Source organism: Carex rostrata, chromosome 1, assembly GCF_964058835.1.
Source record: "Carex rostrata chromosome 1, lpCarRost1.2, whole genome shotgun sequence".
In the NCBI taxonomy this organism is placed as follows: domain Eukaryota; kingdom Viridiplantae; phylum Streptophyta; class Magnoliopsida; order Poales; family Cyperaceae; genus Carex; species Carex rostrata.
The window spans coordinates 12,785,050-12,807,058 of NC_135918.1; the positions used below are offsets into that span (position 1 = coordinate 12,785,050).

The 22,009-nt window shown below is 35.4% G+C and overlaps 2 protein-coding genes across 4 annotated transcripts; both read left to right on the forward strand.

Annotated features, from left to right (window-relative positions):
• The first annotated feature begins 998 nt into the window (after positions 1 to 998).
• On the forward strand, positions 999 to 13,849 carry LOC144559193 (scarecrow-like protein 14). 3 transcript variants are annotated; one of them, XM_078308178.1, is made up of 3 exons: positions 999 to 1,084; positions 8,437 to 8,468; positions 11,322 to 13,849. In XM_078308178.1, the coding sequence occupies exon 3, from the start codon at positions 11,374 to 11,376 to the stop codon at positions 13,417 to 13,419; it is 2,046 nt and encodes a 681-aa protein (XP_078164304.1). In that variant the 5' UTR covers positions 999 to 1,084; positions 8,437 to 8,468; positions 11,322 to 11,373; the 3' UTR covers positions 13,420 to 13,849. The 3 variants fall into 3 exon arrangements, with proteins under 3 accessions (XP_078164304.1, XP_078164314.1, XP_078164322.1); XM_078308188.1 differs by having other exon boundaries at positions 1,018 to 1,087; XM_078308196.1 differs by lacking the exons at positions 999 to 1,084; positions 8,437 to 8,468 and adding an exon at positions 1,249 to 1,341.
• On the forward strand, positions 1,029 to 4,044 carry LOC144559184 (scarecrow-like protein 9). The gene is made up of 2 exons (XM_078308168.1): positions 1,029 to 1,169; positions 1,753 to 4,044. Exon 2 carries the CDS (start codon positions 1,794 to 1,796, stop codon positions 3,840 to 3,842), a length of 2,049 nt encoding a protein of 682 aa, XP_078164294.1. The 5' UTR covers positions 1,029 to 1,169; positions 1,753 to 1,793; the 3' UTR covers positions 3,843 to 4,044.
• Positions 13,850 to 22,009: the final 8,160 nt, after the last annotated feature.

A 22,009-nucleotide genomic window follows, 5' to 3' on the forward strand; every position in this document is an offset into this window, starting at 1 on the left:
GTGCAAAGTTTGTATCGATTGAACGTGCATAAATCCAGATTATGAAAGACCCAGACTAGAGATCATCTACTAATTACTATGATAAATTGTGATTTATGAATTTGAGATTTAGTAAAAAGGATTGTGAATTGTAGATAACATCAGGGTTTGAGAAGAAAACAAAAATCTCGTCTTGTTATTGGCAAAGACGAGTGCTCTAGATCATATCGTAGTATAATCAATTTTTCCTTTTTCTAACAACAATAAACCATCTTCAAACAATATATGTTGTAGTTGTTATACCAAATTTTGGTTGTTGATTCGATCATATGTCAATTGTGACAACTTATTCATTATTACATGACTGGCTTAATTAGCAGCATTAATTAAGTGAGTATTGTTGTTGATTCTTCTTTTTTAGTTTTTAATTCATAATTAATCTACATCATACTCGCTAGAACGTAACATTCAATAGTTATAAGGTGATAATATTTTCACCAGTGATTCATTTTGATTTATGTGACGATCATTGTTTATTATATGATAACCTGCAGATGATTATTACTTGTTTATTTACAATCTTTAATTTAGTGTGTTGTCTGTTCAATATTTATGCGGCCATATATAATTTATAATGTATTTGTGTTAAATTTGAAATTGTTTTCACACCTCACGACAAATAAATATAAGCGCAGAGATTTTCGTAAAATAATTTTTCCTCAAGTTTTGTTTTAAACATTTTTGGGGCTAAATAGTAATGTCACGTGATCTTCTTCCATTCCATAACTTGCTCAAGACATTATGTTAAACCCGCCACACCAATCGTCATAATGAGAGCAATGGAATACCAAACTTGATATAGCTTTAATATGATTTGGACAAGGTCTTGACTATTGAGGATAATATCTCATATTAAGCTGGCGACAAAAAGTATGTTGCTTTCATATTTCCTTTTCTCTGAATTGTCCTATGTAAATAAATGATGACCACCTGTATGAAGCTTCCTTCTGTATGAAGCTTCCTTCCGTCTTGATTGATTTTTCCTACAACTCATTCCCACCATTTGCAGAGAGAAAGCAGAGAGGTAGATAGAAGAAGAAGAGAGGTCGTCCCATACAAGGAAGTGTTCTCTGTATTCACAACAGAGAGAAAGCAGAGCAAGCAGAGCTGCAGAGAGACTACGGATAGAGGTATGGCTCTATATATGGACCTCATCTTTACAGTTTTGTTCTGCTAATGAATTTTCTTCTTCCTCATTGTTTTTCATTTTAATGTTTCGGTTCAGTTTCTTTGGTACACTATGACGTGAATTGATGTGAAAAATCATGCAAACAGCCTAAGATTCTAACCCAAACCCAACTGGTACAAATCTCAATGAACTTCTACTGACCTGAAATGAATGTAATCCTGGTTCATAATTTATTGGAGGTTGTCGTGCCTATTTGCAATTCCAAGTCATATAGATAATATTAAATATCAGTGACTGCACAATTGAACATTTCTGCTTCCTACAAAACTACTTGTCAAGCAGCTCATGGTTAGGGTAAATTAGTAAATTTCATAGAAATGTTGTTCTTCTCATCCATTTTTTGTTACAAGTAAAAAATAAAAAAAGAAGTAATTTAAAAGTTAATTATTTTTATAGGCAATTCACTCATCTCCTATTTTTACCTTATGACTTTGGATTTATATATTTTTTTTGGTCTAATATTTCCTTTGTAACTGTCTTTTCTGAAATAAGAAATTGAACAATTAATTTGGTTCAAATTGCAGTTTGCCACTCGGAAAGCACAAATTCTACTGCATAGTTTCATATGGCTTCAATAGGGCTTTGCCATGGAAAGTCCCAAGAAGAAGGGAATAATGCCCTAGATACACTGAATGCACCACAAGCTGTTTCGGAATGTTACCAGACAATACCACCAACTTTTTTGAGTGACAACCAAAACCAGAATGCCACACCAGAATGCCAAGAGGTTTTTGATTTTACATCCAATGCAGTAATCAACTACATAGGCCAAATTCTGTTAGAAGAAGATATAAATGATGATATAAATATATGTCAAGAAGAGGCAGCAATTCAAGAAACTGAGAAATCGTTCTATGATCTCCTTGGAAAAGAGTACCCTTGTTCACCTACCTGGATCGAATTCCATCCGCCTCAAAATGATAACACTACCAAAACTGGTTCCAATAATACTACTGAAAGTGATTCGGAAAATGATGTCACAACACACAGTAATTTGAGACCCCTCTTGAGCTGTGATGAAAGTATATCTGCTTTATTTATGGAGAACTTTCCGGCCACACAAGTCCAAAAGGGTGCTGAAGAAGCAAGGAAGTTTCTTCCAGCCATTGAAAAATTGTTTGTTGGTTTAGAGCCAAATACAATTGACTGTAATGAAGAACCCCAAACAAACTACGTCAGCGAGAACAAAGACTTATGTTACGAGACCTGCACTAGAAAGAGTACTTGTATTGATAGAGAACCAGATCTATCAGAGGAGCGAGCCAGCAAGCAACAAGCAGTTTCCTCAGATGAGCCAGCAAGAAATGAGAACTTGGATCAATTTCTCTTTTCCTATGGTAGCGATTATGAGAAACAGCTCATCTCTGCACGTGAAATTGTGAAAGAAGAAATGAAAAATGAGTCACCGGAGCATCAGGTGGGCATAAGAAGTAAGAAGGCATTAGAAAAGAAAAACACAGGAGATGGCTTGGTAAATCTTCAATCCCTCCTAATTCATTGTTCTGAAGCAATTTCTGCTGCTGACTATAGCAGGGTTTCTGAACTTATCAAACAACTAAAGAAACACTCATCCCCCGAGGGAGACCGTGACCAACGTTTGGCATATTATATGGTTGATGCACTGAAGGCATGCTTGGCTGGTACTGGAAGTGACATCTACCATGATCAACTATTGTCAAGTCAAGTATCTCAGACTGAATTTTTGAAGGTTAAACGAATTTATTATACAATTTGCCCATTTTTGAGGGCATCATATTACTTTTCTAACCAAACAGTCCTTAACGTCTCAAAAAATGCCACAAAGGTTCATATAATTGACTTTGGAATCAACATGGGATTCTTGTGGCCATCTTTCTTTGAGCGCCTCTCGAGCTTAAGAAGTTCACCGCCCAAAATCCGTTTAACTGGCATAGAATTTCCACAAAAGGGTTTCCGCCCAGGCAAACAAGTTGAAGAGACGGGAAGGCGGTTGTTAGAATATGCTCAAAGATTTAATATCCGGCTCAAATATCAAGGTATAGCATCAAAATGGGAGAACATTACAATAGAAGATCTTAAGATTGAAAAAGATGAGATTTTATTAGTAAATTGCTTGTGTCGACTTGAAAAGCTTGCGGATGAGACAGTTTCCATGAGTTGCGCTCGGGATAAATTTCTAAGAATGATAAGGGAGATCAAACCATGTGTCTTTATTCAAGGAATCCTCAATGGCTCATACAGTACGCCGGTCTATACAACCAGATTTAAGGAAGTTTTATCCAAGTTATCTTCATTTTTTGATATTTTCGAGTCAACTATGCCTCGAGAGAGTGAGGCAAGGCGATATATCGAAAAGAATTTTCTAAGTCCAGTAGCAATTAATGCAATAGCTTTTGAGGGTTCCGAGAGAGTGGAGTGGGCTGAGACCTATAGGCAGTGGCAGGCAAGGAATCTTCGGGCTGGTTTTGTTCAGTTACCGGTGAATTCACTGATCCAGAAATATATTAAAAGCACAATGAGAGAGCTTTATCACAAGGAGTTTGTTGTTGATGAAGATAACAAATGGCTTCTATTGGGATGGAAAGGAACAATCTTATATGGGTTGTCTACGTGGAAACCAAATGATCAGTATTAGAGGTTTTTTTTTTTTTTTTGGAAAGCTTGGTAACAATCTAAATAATAAAAGGCATGCAAGATAAACTTAGCTATATTTTGTGAATGCTTTTGATGTATCATTTTAAGCATTTTCTATCTTTTGCACTGGTAATTTGAAGAATGGAGTTTTAAGTTATTGTATAAATATACTTCAATTGTTACAATGTTTCTTTGTTGATCTACTTTTAGTTGATATCCATAGTTCATTTAATAATTTTTAATTTGTCGCATAAGAATTACATCAAACGTACAGCTTATGCGTACAAAGTAAAATATACAAACTTACGGATTAAAAGATATGCAGCAACACAAAATTATTGTTTACCTCACTGAAGGTTTCATTGTGCCTCTTGCCTTCACTCACACCCAAGAAAATACCGGCGCACTAATTGGCATCACCATAATTCTGGATTGCTTCCGAGAAGCATCTAGGAGGATCTCATAAAAAAGACACAGCAAAACTGACGATTAAGGTCCACAGCAGACAAATGGAGGAAAAGACACACAACCAAATGGAGAGGAGATTTGGCCAATTAGGCAGTTAGTCATTTTTTTTTATTAAGATGAGTGGCTTTAAGTGCCAACTAACAATTTCATTGATAAGAAAAACGAACTTACAACGAGTCAAATGACCCCCAATACAAAATCGAATCTTTATTCTCACAAAATTACTCAAAGTAACTCTAATATTCTAATCTCACTTATATATACTCATAATTACTCTATTACGTACCTTAAACCCTATCGCTCTCTACGATCAGATCCACTCTTTAGACCACCTTTGCACTTCGACGTCTGGATCTACTTACCTGCGCTTCGATCGAGAGGGCGTAGAGATTCAATATTCCGAGCTCCGACGATACCGTACTTTCAATTTCAATCAAATCCACTCGGCTCCGGTCCCTCCACTCTCTCTCATTCTTCTCTTTGCTCAAGAAAGTAGAGCCGAGAAGGAGGAGATATGTCAAATGTGAGATCTAGAAGAGTGAGAAGAACGAACTAAAGAAGAAAAGAGGAGCAACGACGACGTCTAGGGTTTTGATCGCCCAAATATCGCTTCGTTGTTGCTCTTTTTTTCGCTCTTTTCACACCCCGCCCCCGTTTCTTGAAGTTCCTATAGCAGTTAGTCAGTTGAAACATATCTTACTCGGATACTTCAATATATGCTCCGTACTCATATCGGACACGTATCGCATACCGATACGCGTCTAATACATATTGGATACGTCAGCTAGCGTATTGGTTTAATTATGTGGAGTATTCTTATTCTCTTGATACTGTCTCCGATACGGATTGACTCGCTGGGATGCGCCTTTGACATGTCTAGATACATCTGGGATATGCCTGGTCCACTGTGAACTGCGCATGCAATCCTCGCAGCGCCTGGTCCACCATGAACCGCGAAAAAACCAAATGTTTTTTATGCTAAGGAGAACCGATTTTTTTATTTATATCCAAAAATTAAATCAAATTACAAAAAATAACCGAAGCACCGTTGAATTTCGAAAACTACCCAATCCGGTTATCCAATAACCGGATTTGGGATAAATGTCCGGTTATCCAATAACCGAACTCAAGAAATATAACCGGTTATTCACTAACCGGAAAGTTTTTTTTTTTTTTAAAAAAAAAAACCGGTTAATCACTAACCGGAAAGTAATTTTTTTTTTTTTAAACAGAAATTTCGAATTTTTTTTATATTAAAATATTAGAAATGTTGAATATATTTCTTTAAAAATAGATGAAATACAATATAATTTGATTTATTAGAAAGACTGCAACAAATAACCCGAATCAATATTTTTCAGGCCGGATTTTTCGCGGCTGTAAGAAAAATTAATATATTTCTTTATGTGCTATTGGAAAAAAATAAAAATGCTCAGATTCTGAGTTATTGATCCCGGTTCAAAAGTCACTTCTAGGTAATCTAAAAAATATTGTGATCCATCTAGTACATTTAATTAATAAAAAGTTGTTTCTATTTTTGAAAAAAAAAATAAAAACTTTAATTTATTTAATAATTGTTTTTCAAAAAGAATTCTCAAAATAGAAACAACTTTTTATTAATTAAATTTACTAGATGGATCACAATATTTTCTAGATTACCTAGAAGTGACTTTTGAACCGGGATCAATAACTCAGAATCTAAGCATTTTTATTTTTTTCCAATAGCACATAAAGAAATATATTAATTTTTCTTACAGCCGCGAAAAATCTGCCTGAAAAATATTGATCCGGGTTATTTGTTGCAGTCTTTCTAATAAATCAAATTATATTGTATTTCATCTATTTTTAAAGAAATATATTCAACATTTCTAATATTTTAATATAAAAAATAAAATAAATTCGAAATTTCTGTTTTTTTTTTTTTTTAAAAAAAAAACTTTCCGGTTAGTGAATAACCGGTTATATTTCTTGAGTTCGGTTATTGGATAACCGGACATTTATCCCAAATCCGATTATTGGATAACCACAGTGCTTCGGTTATTTTTTGTAATTTGATTTAATTTTTGGATATAAATAAAAAAATCGGTAAGGAGAATCGAACGTAGCTCTATGGTAGCATGTCCATACTACATTACCATTACGCCATTTCCTATAGGTTGTTAGAAGACAGTATCTATTGTATATAATGTATACTTAGCTATAGTTTTGTATTTTAATATTTAATTTATATAATAAGAATTAATAATATAACTAAAATTATAAAAATAATATATATAATAGACGTATTGTATCCTTGATTCTTAAAAATTATCGTATTGATATATCCGTATCGTATCCGTATTCAAGCAACATATGTTGAAACTAATTTCAAATATTTTCATATTTTTTTCTCCCTATAAAATATAGGAAAATCCGAAAGTTAGCAATAAGATTGAAGCCAAAAATTTTATTAATAGCATAATAAAAAAAAAACACCTCTGAGGAATTCGAGTTTTACTCAGGCCGTAAAGTCAGTCCGCAGACTCAAATACTGAGATCCGCACAGACAATCTGTGACCCCAACTTTTTTTTTTTTTTGAAAGAAATACTTATTAATAAAAAAAGAAAAAATATATGAGGCTCAAACTTTGAGATATCTCACAGTCACAGGATGCGATAATAAGTAAAAAGTTATAAATAGGTTATAAATACCGAGATTATTATTAATGCTCTTAAAAAAAAGAATTATCAAATCTACCCTCATGTTTGAAGTAATTTTCTTGACCGCTCGAATGAGAAGCTGTCCACTCTGAGCACCAAACCATCCTTACGAAGGGCGGTCAGATCCCAACACCAGGCTGGCCCCTATTGGGGCGGTATGGTTATTAACCTTTTATTTTAAAACTGAGAGCATATTTTGTTATAAATCTTTTGTTCTATATTTTTATGTTATAAATTTATATATTTTTATTTTATAAATATTTATGTTATATGTTAAACTTATATTTTTATTTGTTTTAATGTTTTATAATTTTTTATAATTTGTTATAATTAAATTTGTGATAATTTTTTTTATAATGCATTTAGTTATAATTTTATTTGTTATAATTTTATTATAACTAATAAATTATTTTTCGGCACACTCGTGGAGTTCGCTCGAAGTCTGTCGTCGCTCATTCCACTTGTTGGGTGGCTAGAATAGAATCAACTAGCTAGAGTGGAGCAGGAGGCGGCGCATGGGTGTGGAATCTTCCTTGTATATATGAAGTTTGAGTTGATCTTTCTTCCATATACCCCGACACCTCAGTACCGCATCATCGTTAATCTCTAGCTGCTTTCTTTGTTAGAATAGATAGAAATCATCTACTAATTACTATGACAAATTGTGATTTCTGAATTTGAGATTTAGTAAAAAGGATTGTGAATTGTAGATAACATTAGGGTTTGAGAAGAAAACAAAAATATCGTCTTGTTATTGGAAAAGACGAGCAATGACTTCTATCTATTTTTATGACAGTCAAAAGTTATTAACCAATGACTTATTTTGATTTTTGTGACAGTCATTGTTTATTATATGACAACCTGTAGATTATTACTTGTTTATTTATAATCTTTTAATGTGTCGTCTGTTAGTTAAATATTTATGTAGCTACATATAATTTATAATTTGTTTGTGTTAATTTGAATTTTTTTCACACCTCACAAAAAATAAATATAATCACATAGATTTTCTTTAAATAATTTTTCATTTTGTTTTGTTTTAAACATTTTGGGACTAAATAGTCATGTCACCCACGTAATCTTCTTCCATTCCATAATGGACTTAAGACATTCTGTTAAACCCGCCACACCAATCATCATAATGAGAGCAATGGAATACCAAACTTGATGTAGCTGGAAAATGTTTTGGACAAGGTCTTGACTCTTCAGCATAATATGTGATATTAAGCAGGCGACAAAGAATATGTTGCTTTCATATTTCCTTTTCTTTGAATTGTCATATGAAATAAATGATGACCACCTGTATGAAGCTCCTTCCGTCTTAATTGATTTTTCCTAAAATTCATTCCCACCGTTTGAAGAGAGAAAGCAGAGAGGTAAATAGAAGAAGAGAGGTTGGAAGTGTTCTCTATATTCACAACAGAGAGAAAGCAGAGGTGCAGAGGGACTACGGATAGAGGTACGGTAATTAATTCTTCTAACATATTAATTTATTACCATAACAAAGGATATGTCAGATGCTTTCTTTTTCTTTTTGAAAGTGATACCCTAAACAAGTTTATAGAATTACATCCTCTCTTTTTTTTTAATTGCTTGACAGTGGCTGTCAATAATTTATTAAACACAAAGTACAGCAGCATCTTCATACACATCATATCACTAACTAATACTACTCAACTACAATTGAATTGAAGATATCAAACTATCCCTCTAAACTACTTAATTACCTGTACTCCTGTCAGCATACTTTGCTAGCGATATTAATTTATTCCATAGCGCAGCTTCCACTCTGATTTTCGCTGATAGAGCACTGGCCTGCAACACACTATCACCAAAGATTGTCGTGCTCCTCTGTTTCCATACGTGTCAACATACCCAAATAAAATTTGCAGCCCATGCCTTTCTTTCCATGGAACTGCAACTTCTCACCTGTTCCTCTGACTTGCACCGTAAGTCCCAGCCACGTAATCTGACAACTAAATTCCTCCCTTATCTTCATTCATACTTCCACAGCGTACGGGCACGCACAGAAGAAGTAAATGCAGTGTCGATTCCGTAGGACTATTTCGGCACAGTTCATGTTCATGTTCCTAGATTGCATGCATGACATCGTGCGCTAGAATTTTTCCATGTAGCGTGAGATTTGCGAAAATTTTAACTGTGGGGGCCATTTTGCATTTCCAAATGTATTTGAACCAGTGTTGTAAAAAACGCCCGTGACAGCCGATTAATCGGTGACAGTGGCCAAACCGTCACGCATACTCTTAACGGAGGCATGTTTGCTTTTTTTCCCGATTAATCGGCCGTTTTACCGATTAATCAACTGTTTTACCGATTAATCGGCTGATTATTTCCGTTTATCCCCGTTTATTTCAATTTATTTCAGTAATTTTTTTTTTCAAATTGACTTTTTTATGTGATAATAAGTTTTATAAATCATGTAATGCAGTTTTGTTTATGTTTGAACATACATTCAACATTTTTTATATATGTTTTTTCTTCTTACTTACTTTAAAATTGATTAATTATTCTTCTATTTATTTATTATATATTTTTCTTATTAATTACTGATGTAATTTTTTCAATTAGTACGACATATTTATTTATGAAACTAAATTATTATTATAAACTAAATTTAGTTGTTTTATATTGGAATGTTTCATTTCTTTCACTGATATATTATTAGTATTTGAAAAAAGTTTAACTCTTGAATTTATTTTTTTATTAAATAAATGTGTTATTGAGTAGTGAGTACTGACACATGTAAAGTGCTTATGCGTTAAAAAAATAAGTGTAGTGCCATGTTATAATAATGAAATTAAATTAAATTAAATTTATTTGATAAATTTAACGAGTTAAATAAATTATTTTTAATAAATTATGATATATACACATAATTTAATAAAAACATTAAATTGTTCATATAATTCTGATTAATCGGCCGCATACCGATTAATTGCTTGGCAGTACCCCATCCGTCTGACGACTGCATACCGTTATTTATAACACTGATTTGAGCCTTCAGTCTATTTTCGCTCCTCCCAGCACCACACCATAAATTAATTTTGCTGTATAGCCCCCACTGCTTTCCCATCTCCAAACCAGTTCGTCCCTTTCAGAATTGAATTCCAAATCAGGTTGGTGCTGACTAACTGGCCACAGATCATCTCTCAAGGGCAACGCATCTTGCAAGGAGATGTTCTGGAATTGAAGTGCCTCGGTCTGATTCAGTTGTTCTGCTAAAGGTGTGCCCATCCATGTGTCAAACAAAAAGGATTTCCGTGCCCCATCTCCAACTACCCAAGAACACAACCAAAGAAATATATGCATAATGTTACATAATTGTCTCCCAAAAAAAGAGCTGCTTACCATCCAAAGCCAGTACTAATGACTACAAAATAGTTAGCTTTAACACCAAAAAACACTAAACGGAACCAGTGCAACAACTAACTAGTTTGTTACAATTAGGACCCCCTTAAACCTCAAAATTAGAACAGAACCTTCCAAATTTAATCATATGTGACATGTAATGCCAGAATTACATGCCCTAATTCCTAGTAAGATTTTTCTGCTCCGGGGTGATAAAACTTTGATGTGAGTCGAAATATCCTCATGACCTCTCTTGATTTTAATCAGAACCAATTTTCTCAATACTGAATGAAGAGGTAACAGCCACATTCTTTAATCACACTAATACCAGCCCTGACCGAAACTTCAAATCTAGATCTGACCCAGACCTCAATGATTTATACCCCAAGTTATCCCAGGAATCTAGAAGAAAGCATTAAAAGAATTTTTTTCTTCCTCTTTGTTTTTCATTTTAATGTTTCAGTTCAGTTTCTGTGGTACACTACGACAAGAATTGATGTGAAAAATCATGCAAACAGCCTAAGATTCCAACCCAAACCAAACTGGTACAAATCTAAACGAACTTTTACTGACCTGAAATGAATGTAATCCTGATTCGTAATTTATTGGAGGCTGCCGTGCCTGTTTGCAATTCCAAGTCATATAGATAATATTAAATATAAGTGACTACACGGTTTAACATTTTCGTTTCCTTTAAAACTACTTGTCAAGCAGCTCAAGGTTAGGGTAAATTAGTAAATTTCATAGAAATGCTGTTCTTCTCATCCATTTTTTGTTGAGAAAAAAAAAGGGTAAATTGAAAGTTAATTCTTTTATAGCCAATTCACTCATCTCCTATTTTTACCTTAAAACTTTCGATAATATCTTTTTCATTCTAATATTTCCTTTGTAACTGTCTTTTCTGCAATAAGAAACTGAACAGTTAATTTGGTGCAAATTGCAGTTACTTGGCAGTTTGCAACTCGGAAAGCACAAATTCTACTACATAGTTTCATATGGCTTCAAAAGGGCTTTGCCATGGAAAGTCCCAAGAAGAAGGGACTAATGTCCTAGATACACCGAATGCACCACAAGCTGTTTTTGAATGCTGCCAGACAATACCACCAACTTTTTCGAGTGACAACCAAAACCAGAATCCCACATCAGAATGCCAAGAGGTTTGTGATTTCACATCCAATGCGGTAATCAACTACATAGGCCAAATTCTGTTAGAAGAAGATATAAATGATGATATAAATATATATCAAGAAGAGGCAGCAATTCAAGAAACTGAAAAATCGTTCTATGATCTCCTTGGAAAAGAGTACCCTTTTTCCCCTACCAGGATCGAATTCCATCCGCCTCAAAATGATAACACTACAAGTACCGGTTCCAGTATTCCTATTGAAAGTGATTCGGAAAATGATGTGACAACACACAGCAATTTGAGACCCCTCTTGAGCTGTGATGAAAGTACATTTGCTTTATTTATGAAGAACTTTTCGGCCACACAAATACAAAAGGGTGCTGAAGAAGCAAGAAAATTTCTTCCAACTATTGAAAAGTTGTTTGTTGGTTTAGGGCCAAATACAATTGATTGTAATGAAGAACCCCAAACAAACTACGTCAGCGAGAAGAAAGACGTATGTTACGAGACCTGTACTAAAAAGAGTACTCGTATTGATAGAGAACCAGACCTATTAGAGGGGCGAGCCAGCAAGCAACAAGCAGTTTTCTCAGATGAGCCAGAAAGAAATGAGAACTTGGATCAATTTCTCTTTTCCTATGGTAGCGATTATGAGAAAGAAGTTATCTCTGCACGTGAAATTGTGAAACAAGAAATGACAAATGAGTCACCGGAGCATCAGGTGGACATAAGGAGTAAGAAGGCATTAGGAAAGAAAAAAACTGGAGATGGCTTGGTAAATCTTCACTCTCTCCTAATTCATTGTTCTGAAGCAGTTTCTGCTACTGACTATAGCAGGGCTTCTGAACTCATCAAGCAAATAAAGAAACATTCATCCCCTGAGGGAGACCGTGACCAACGTTTGGCATATTATTTGGTGGATGCACTCAAGGCACGCTTGGCTGGTACCGGAAGTGACATCTACCATGATCAACTATTGTCAAGTCAAGTATCTCTGACTGAATATTTGAAGGTTAAACGAATTTATCATACAATTTGCCCCTTTTTGAGTTCATCATATTACTTTTCTAACCAAACAGTCCTTAACGTCTCAAAAAATGCCACAAAGGTTCATATAATTGACTTCGGAATCAACATGGGATTCCTGTGGCCACCTTTCTTTCAGCGCCTCTCTAGCTTAAGAAGTTCACCGCCAAAAATCCGTATAACTGGCATAGAATTTCCACAAAAGGGTTTTCGCCCAGGCAAACAAGTTGAAGAGGCGGGAAGGCGGTTGTTAGAATATGCTCAGAGATTTAATATCCGTCTCAAATATCAAGGTATAGCATCAAAATGGGAGAACATTAGAATTGAAGATCTTAAGATTGAAAAAGATGAGATTTTAGTAATAAATTGCTTGTTTCGACTTGAAAAGGTTGCGGATGAGACAGTTTCCATGAGTTGCGCTCGGGATAAAGTTCTAAGAATGATAAGGGAGATCAAACCATGTGTCTTTATTCACGGAATCCTTAATGGCTCGTACAGTACGCCGATCTATACAACCCGATTTAAGGAAGTTTTATCAAAGTTATCTTCATTTTTTGATATTTTAGAGTCAACTATTCCTCGAGAGAGTGAGACGAGGCGATATATGGAAAAGAATTTTGTAAGTCCATTAGCAATTAATGCAATAGCTTTTGAGGGTTCTGAGAGAGTGGAGTGGGCTGAGACCTATAGGCAGTGGCAGGCAAGGAATCTTCGGGCTGGTTTTGTTCAGTTACCAGTGGATTCACTGATCCAGAAATATATTAAAAGCACAATGAGAGAGCTTTATCACAAGGAGTTTGTTGTTGATGAAGATAAGAAATGGCTTCTATTGGGATGGAAAGGAACAATCTTATATGGGTTGTCAACTTGGATACCAAATGAGTATTAGAGTGTTGATTGCAATACTAAATAGTAAAAGGCATGCAAGATAAACTTAATTAACTATATTTTGTGAATGCTTTTGAGGTATCGTTTTAAGCATTTTCTATATTTTGCACTAGTAATTTGAAGAATGGAGCTTAAGTTATTTGTTGAAGTTACAAGCCAATACGTACAACAAGGTTCACATTTGATCCAGAAGAAAATGAAGGAAATCAAGCAATAATTAAATTATATTTTCCTTCTTTGTTAGTTGATTTGTTTCTTAGTTGTTTGTATGGAAAGATATATTGTTAGAATAGAAAGAATGAAAAAAAAAAAAAAAAAGGAAGAGATTTGTATCCAGCTAAAGGCGCAGGGGCTAGCATATATTTCGGCTCTTGGTCTCTCTGAAAAAAACATGTAAGAAAACAAAATATATTTGATTGAAATAAACAAAGGGAGGGAAGGGAGATTCATGGGAGTGATTGTGTTCTTGTTCTTTGTTATATTATTCTAATAATTTTGACATGGTATCAGAGCAGTGATCGTTCCGAAAACCTCAACATTCCAAAACCTCACCAATAATCTCTCCATTTTATCATGAGTGAACCTGAAGCTAGTTCTTACTTCTCACGAGATGAGAACACAACAGCATTGTTGGAAAAATTAACCCAACTTGTTGCACTACAACAAACCCAAATTATGGTCATTCAACAATTAACCCAACTTGTTGCACTATAACAAACCCAAATTATGGTCATTCAACTCGCTGGTGTGAATTCGGCTCAACTAGAAACATGTTTTCAGCAAGGGATTCATGGTGCAGTTCAGGCCAAAACCAGCAATGGGTCTGGATCTATTGCCCTTCATGCTGCAGGTAGTTCCAGCAACTCGGGTAACAAAGAATGGGTCATTGACTCAGGAGCTTCCGACTACATGACATATTCTGAAAAAGATTTTATGGTGAGAAAGAAAACAAAAAAGGATGGCATTTTTATTGCGAATGGAATCGCGTATCCGGTAAACGGGGCAGGAGATGTACAGATTTATAAAACTCTTACTCTTAACAACACCTTGCTAGTGCCATCTTTATCTATAAAATTGATTTCTATTGGTCAGTTAACAGAAGAACGAAATTGTGTAGCTCTCATGTTTCCCAATCATTGTATTTTTCAGGATGTCCTCACCAAGGAAATCATTTGCCGTGGTACTAAGCGAGATGAATTGTATTACTTGGAGGAGATGAAGACTGGAAACTCATTTTTGTCAAAAACTGATTCAAAACAACTGAGAGAGCGAGTTTTGTTATGGCATAGGAGATTAGGGCTTCCATCATTTGGGTACATGAGCACCTCATTTATTTTCTGGTTTAAATGAACAATTGGTTTGTGAAACTTGTATTAAGGCTAAAAGTTATCGTACAACTTATCTTGATAGTTATCATAAAAACATTCTTTCTTTTGATTTAGTTCATACTGATGTTTGGGGACCATCCCCGGTTGTCTCAAAGTCTGGTTGTCGATGGTTTATTTTTTTTACCGATGACTGTACACGGATGACATGGCTTTATTTTTAACATGATAAAAACTCAGTTTGAAAAAGAGATAAAAATTGTCAGAAGTGATAATGGGACAAAATATGTAAATAAAAATTTGCATAATTTCTTTAAAGATAAAAGGATTATACATGAGATCTCATGTGTGGGAACCCCTCAACAAAATGGAATAGCAGAGAGGAAAAATAGGCATATTCTTGAAACCACTCGGTCAATATTATTTGAGAGTAATATGCCCCCGATTTTTTGGGATAATGCTATATCGTTTGCAATTTATGTAATTAATCGTATACCAACCCGAGTACATAATTACAAAACTCATCTTCAAATGTTATTATCTCATATTAGAATTTCATCTTGATAGGCCCATGTAAACAAGAGCCTTAGAAGAACGGATTTGGGTCATGAATAACCCGGCCCCTGCAACCTATTCGTCAGGAGGATGGAGTTCGTGAATCTTCACGTCGGCATGAACGCTGCTTATCAGCACCTCAGGAGGCCCTTCAAGCGCCTCGACTGTAGCCCCCGTGCTAGTCGGCACAGGCCCCTCCGGGACCTCTTCGCTTGTTTCGACTTCGCTCGATCTGCTGATAGAAGCCGCCTCTGCCACCTTACTCTTCTTTCCCCTCTTTTTCTTGTCGTTACCTCCTTTATCTTTCGTTCCCCCATCTTGGCCATACGGTAGAGTCCTTTTCTTTTTGCCCTTCGGGGGCAAGTCCTTCTTATCCACTCGCCCGCTGGGGTCTGCTTCCGATGCGGTTCCCTTAAAGACATACAGCATGATATATCGCGTACTTGTAGCAAATGATAAACACAAGGGGAATAAGATAACAAGAAGAGTCCGTAATCTCATAAAAGAGAAAGATTTATACCAAGAAAATTCAATAGTTTCCTCCTAGCATCCTCATCTGCAGGGCTCAATTTATAGCCTGATAGGTTGGGGTAGTTCCCGGTCTCTAGATACAACCACGACACACGAAGCTCTTTTAGCGACTCGACATCCGCGAAATTCGACACGTACGCCCAACCCCTATTCCAGTTTCGAATCTTTTTCAACTCCTCAGTATTAGCAATGTCCAATATGTTGTATTCGTCCATCTTCTTCACATTCAACCAATCTCGAGTTTTGCACAACGAAAAGAAATGCGCGAACAATTCTACTGTGGGTACATAATCACCAAACACGCCCTTGTTATCGACGAATATCTTTTCGAAACTTGACAAAGAACACCACGCACACGCAGTAGGTTGTGCTGGAGTCAAATTTAGTGTTTTCAGGAAGCTCAATACAAAGGGCGACAATGGCAATTTAAATCCACATCTCAGCATTAGCCAATACAGACACATCCCTTTCGACGTATCTGTTGGGGTTTCACGGTGCTATAACCAAAAATCCGTTTAGGCTTAAGTTGCGGAATGACCGTAGAACAAAAATTTCTACGGCCAACTTAAGCTCAGGATTAAACGGGGTATGTCAGGAAACTTTCCAAGGCGGTCCACCTTCAGTATTCCTTTGGCATCAAAACCCAATTTAATCCTTTTACAGATCTACTACATGATTGATTTCTAAAACTTTAATCTACTTACCAATTAAATAGATTAATATAGCATATTTATACCTTGTTTCCAAATCACAGTTGGAATGCAGACCGAGCGAGTAGAGCCTCACCAGGGAAGGAATCGACTCGGAGTATCACACGTGTGATACCTCTATCGGTTATCCACCAGGACTAACCAGAGAGAGGAATTCTGCAAAAACACTATTCTGCCAGAAATACCGTAAACCGCGGAATTCTGCAAAAACACTATTCATGGGGAAAAAGACGAAAACCCGTAAACACGAATTTTCGATTGCTCAGTTTCATCAATATGCAAAACTGACATACCGCTAAATTCGGTAAAACACTATTCATCGATCCCGTAAATATACTTCACAACAACCCGCAAGATTATACGTCAAGTACGTATAACTTTCTTTTCTCAACCGAAACACTATTTGGGAGAGAAACCGAGAAAGAGAGAAAATACCTATCCGTTTCGACACGAAACCGGTACAAATGAATTAGTATTTTAATCCTTTCATGCACCCCTCTATTTATAGCCTCTAAAATGGTGTGAAAAGACTAAAATACCCCTATGACAAGGCATGCCACCTAGGGGGTGAGGTGTCATGTGGATAAGATCGATGACGTGTCATCTGGATAGGATCGATGACATGTCATGCGGATAAGCACGAATCTGAAAAGACCCGAATGCCCTCGGCCCGAATACAAATAATATTCGTATAATTATTCTGAACAATTATATATATTTTTCTTCGGTTGTTTGTTTCGGTATCGATAACGTGTCATCTGGATAGGATCGATGACATGTCATGCAGATAAGGACGAATCTGAAAAGACCCGAATGCCCTCGGCCCGAATACAAATAATATTCGTATAATTATTCTGAACAATTATATATATTTTTCTTGCGGTTGCTGTTTCGGTAATTTATACAATGTGTCATGCACATTTATAAATTAACCGGTTAACTTTTATACAACGTGTCACACACGTTTATAAATTAACCAATGTTTTTGCTTGTTATTTTTACATAACATTTATAATTTAATTATAACACGTATAATTAATTATAACCATCTTACTATTGATCATAACCAATTTATAATCAATCACAATAAGATTCTCCAATTAACTCCTATATGGTGTGACCCAATAGGATCTGTGTTATGTTGGTAAATAGAGTTAAAACTGTTTTAACTTCTATAATCATGGGGGGCATCTGGCAACACATCATGACCATCCAATTACACAGATGATGCTGTACTGTACAATATCACGATCCAGTAAACAATTTACTTGTGTCTGTTCTTCTGTCTCATAGCTATCAGATCAGTTTCAAGGTAGATGTGTGTCATCCTTGCTAACTGAATCTTTTCTTGATCTTGAGCAGATTATCAAATATAATTACTATTGTAATTATACCGCTAGCAGATAATCTAACTCTACCAAGGGGCCCAGTGATGCTATAGCTCTTATAGAGATACGAGGGACAAATAGTATTCTTGGTAAACTATCACTTCCTCAGCTAAGTTATACATATGGAAAAGCTACCGTTATGACTACTTTTTACGGACAGCGGTGGATAACAATCACACATACATATTTCTCAGTGGGAACGATAAATACCTCATACTGTAGAACGTGACACTGAATGAAAACATAAATGACACGAACACAATTCTATTTAATGTTTCATTCGGGGTCTGTCAAATACCATGTTCCTAGAACATGTATCTATGTGATTAAAATAACATCTCGTGTCAGGTGGTTTGTAAAACTTAACCATCTTTTAATCCACATACTAACCTTATCGCGGTAATTAGTGTTCCTGCTAATTACCTTGGTCAGTGACCTTTTAAGAGTATATATCATCTATATTATGGAGTTTCACAATTTCAGTCATGAACTCGAAATGATCCATAAATTCAATAATACTCAAGGCAACAAAATAATATATAAATAAACATTCAATTCATGAACAAAGCTTTATGATAATTTATCGTATTATTGACTTCTAGATTATTACAAACTAACAGTATCGTGCGCGCGATCTTCGTCATTCGGACTTATAAGTGCCAAGTTGCCATAAGTAATGGATTCTCGATGCTTTTCTGGCACTAACTCCGGGTAGAAAGTTTTCATCCAATATCCCGCATTAGTTGGACAAGACGATTTGAGAGTATTGATTTGATTCCAGGCGGCATCATCCACAGGCTTCGTTTCGTCATGAGCTCTCATGATTATATCTTCTCTCCTCACCCTTTTCTTCTTCCGCCTTTCTGCAACAGCGGTTTGATTACTTCCTTTGCGCTTCCGGGAACCTGACCCCCCCTTCCAAAATTTTAAATTTACCTCCTAAAATTTTCGGATGCATTGCATATGTACATGTTCAAAAGAATTTTCGGTCCAAATTAGAACCTTGTGCACAAAAATGTGTTTTTTTGGGATTCGGTACACATCAAAAAGGATATAAATGTTATAATCCAAACACAAGAAAATTCTTTATAACTATGGATGTCACATTTTTAGAAGGTGAATATTTTTTTAAACAAACCGAAAGTCTAATTTAGGAGGAGAATCGGGTAGAATTAGATTTCTCTGATTTATATTTCTTAAGTTGTCCTGCCGAAAATGCAAATACACCTACTGCCGAAAATCAATTCCCTGCCTCAAATATACCTTCTGCCGAAAATCCACTTACTGTCGAATCTGAATATAAAAATCAAGTAATAAATATGCACCCTGCTCATGAAAATCAACCAAATTAAAATATTGTCAAATTTGGAAATCAACCAAAGCAGATTCATGACCCCAATCCTCATGAAAATCAACCAAATCAAAATATTGCCGAATTTGGAAATTAACCAAATCAGATTCATGACCCAACTCGGGTCATCCAAACATATCCAATTCTGATCATCCAACCTGACCCAATACGGGTCATCCAAACTGAACCGAATTTCTGGACAGAGCTAAATGATACAGTAATACAATCCGACCAAGTATCACATGGGCCAAGATCTCCTGAGGGTATTCTCGAGGTAAGTGCTCCTAACACTCTTTATAAATTACCATCTAGAAATAACTGAGGAAACCCACTAAAACGATATGTTCCGGAAGATGGAATAAGTGAGGAAGTAAGATATCCCATTGCTAATTATACAACCACTGAAAAATTGTCAGAACCTTTGAAAGCCTTTGTGAACCAAATATCTTTGGTAAATGTACCAGAAAAAATAGAGGAAGCGTTAAAAGACCATAATTGGGTAAAAGCAATGAAAGAAGAAATGGATGCATTAGAGAAGAATGGTACTTAGAAATTAGTAACATTACTAGAACGGAAGAAAACAGTCGGGTGCAAATGGATATATACTATAAAATACAATGTAGAGAGATACAAAACAAGATTAGTTGCAAAAGGATATACACAAACGTATGGTGTTGATTTTCAGGAAACATTCTCACCTGTTGCAAAACTAAATTCTGTCCGAGTTCTTTTATCTCTTGCAGCAAATCTAGACTGGTCACTACATCAATTTGATGTTAAAAATGCATTTTTGCATGGTGATCTGAAGGAGGAGATTTACATGGATATCCCACCTGGATATTGGTACCCGGAAACAACTACGAAAGTATGTAAGTTGGAGAGAGCACTCTATGGGTTGAAACAATCACCAAGAGCATGGTTCGGTCGATTTTGTCAGGCAATGAAAGGTTATGGATACACCCAAAGTGAATCTGACCACACGATGTTCTTTAAGAAATGTCGAGGTAAGATATCTGTGTTAATAATTTATGTTGATGATATGATTATTACAGGAGATGATCATATGGAGATAAAAGAATTAGAAGCTAGATTGTCAAAAGAATTTGAAATGAAAAAATTGAGTGGTTTGAAATATTTTCTTGGAATAGAAGTATCACGCAATAAAGAAGGTATATTTTTCTCTTAAAGAAAATACATACTTGATCTTCTAACTGAAGTTGGAATGATAGATTGTAAACCAGCCGATACACCCATGGTTCAAAATTTGAAACTGGACATAGACCCAGATGGAAAATCCGAAAATAAGGAAAGGTATCAGAAATTGGTTGGAAAATTAATCTATTTGTCTCATACTAGACCTGACATAGCTTATGTAGTGAGTGTTGTTAGTCGATTTATGCATTCTCCAAGCAGAGAGCACATGGAGGCAGTAGTAAGAATCTTGAGGTATCTGAAGGGTGCACCTGGAAGAGGAATATCTTTTCGAAAAAACCAACACATGAATATAACCGGTTACTGTGATGCTGACTGAGCTGGATGTGTGGTTGATAGAAGATCTACCGCTGGATATTTCACCTTTGTAGGTGAAAACTTGGTAACCTGGAAGAGTAAAAAACAAAATGTAGTGACACTCTCCAGTGCTGAGGCTGAATTTCGAGGAATGGTGAAAGGTATTTGTGAACTGTTGTGGTTGAGAAAATGAAGAAAATGAAGAAGGAAATCAAGGTTCACATTTGATCCAGAAGAAAATGAAGAAGGAAATCAAGCAATAATTAAATTATATTTTCATTCTTTGTTAGTTGATTTGTTTCTTAGTTGTTTGTATGGAAAGATATATTATTAGAATAGAAAGAATGAAAAAAAAGGAGGAAGAGATTTGTATCCAGCTAGAGGCGCAGGGGCTAGCATATATTTTGGCTCTTGGTCTCTCTGAAAAAAGCATGTAAGAAAACAAAATATATTTGATTGAAATAAACAAAGGAAGGGAAGGAAGATTCATGGAAGTGATTGTGTTCTTGTTCTTTGTTATATTATTCTAATAATTTTGACATTATTGTATAAATCTACTTCAGTTGTTACAAAGTTTTTGTGTTGGTATACTTTTAGTTATGTTAATTAACAGATAGAACTTACAAAATTATTCCGTTAACCTTCGTGCGGAAGCGGTTCTTGCGAGCGTAGCAGTATTACTGGTTCTGCAAGAAATCACAAGCCGAAGCCGGAAGCCCTATGTTTTCCACGACCTAAGACCTTCAAGTATTAACAGAGTGTTTCTTGGTGCTCTCTATTTTTTCTCTCTTTAATTGGTTGTCACAATTCACACGTTTTTGAGAGAGATATTAAGAGACAGAAGGATAGGGTTTATATAAAACCAATGCACCTCTTCATAAAAAGTCTGCACCTCTTCATAACGGGTTAGCACCTCTTCATAATGGGTCATGTTTTAGATTCAAGTTTCCCATAACGGACGTACCATTTAATAAATCCAACAAGTTGATATTCATTTAATAATTTTTAATTTGTCACATAAGCATTACATCAAACAGCTGATGCGCACAAAGTAAAATATACAATCTTACGTATTAAAAGAAATGCAGCAACACAAAATTATCGTTTACCTCACTGAAGGTTTCACTGTGTGCCTCTTGCCTTCACACTAAAAAAAAGGCCGACGCACTAATTGGCATCAGCATAATTCTGGATTGATTTCACGAAGCATATAGGAGGATCT

What these genes read in the sequence shown, in the direction of transcription:
- LOC144559184 (XM_078308168.1), top strand. Translation starts at nt 1,794, where the DNA reads ATGGCTTCAATAGGGCTTTGCCATGGAAAGTCCCAAGAAGAAGGGAAT.
- LOC144559193 (XM_078308178.1), top strand. Translation starts at nt 11,374, where the DNA reads ATGGCTTCAAAAGGGCTTTGCCATGGAAAGTCCCAAGAAGAAGGGACT.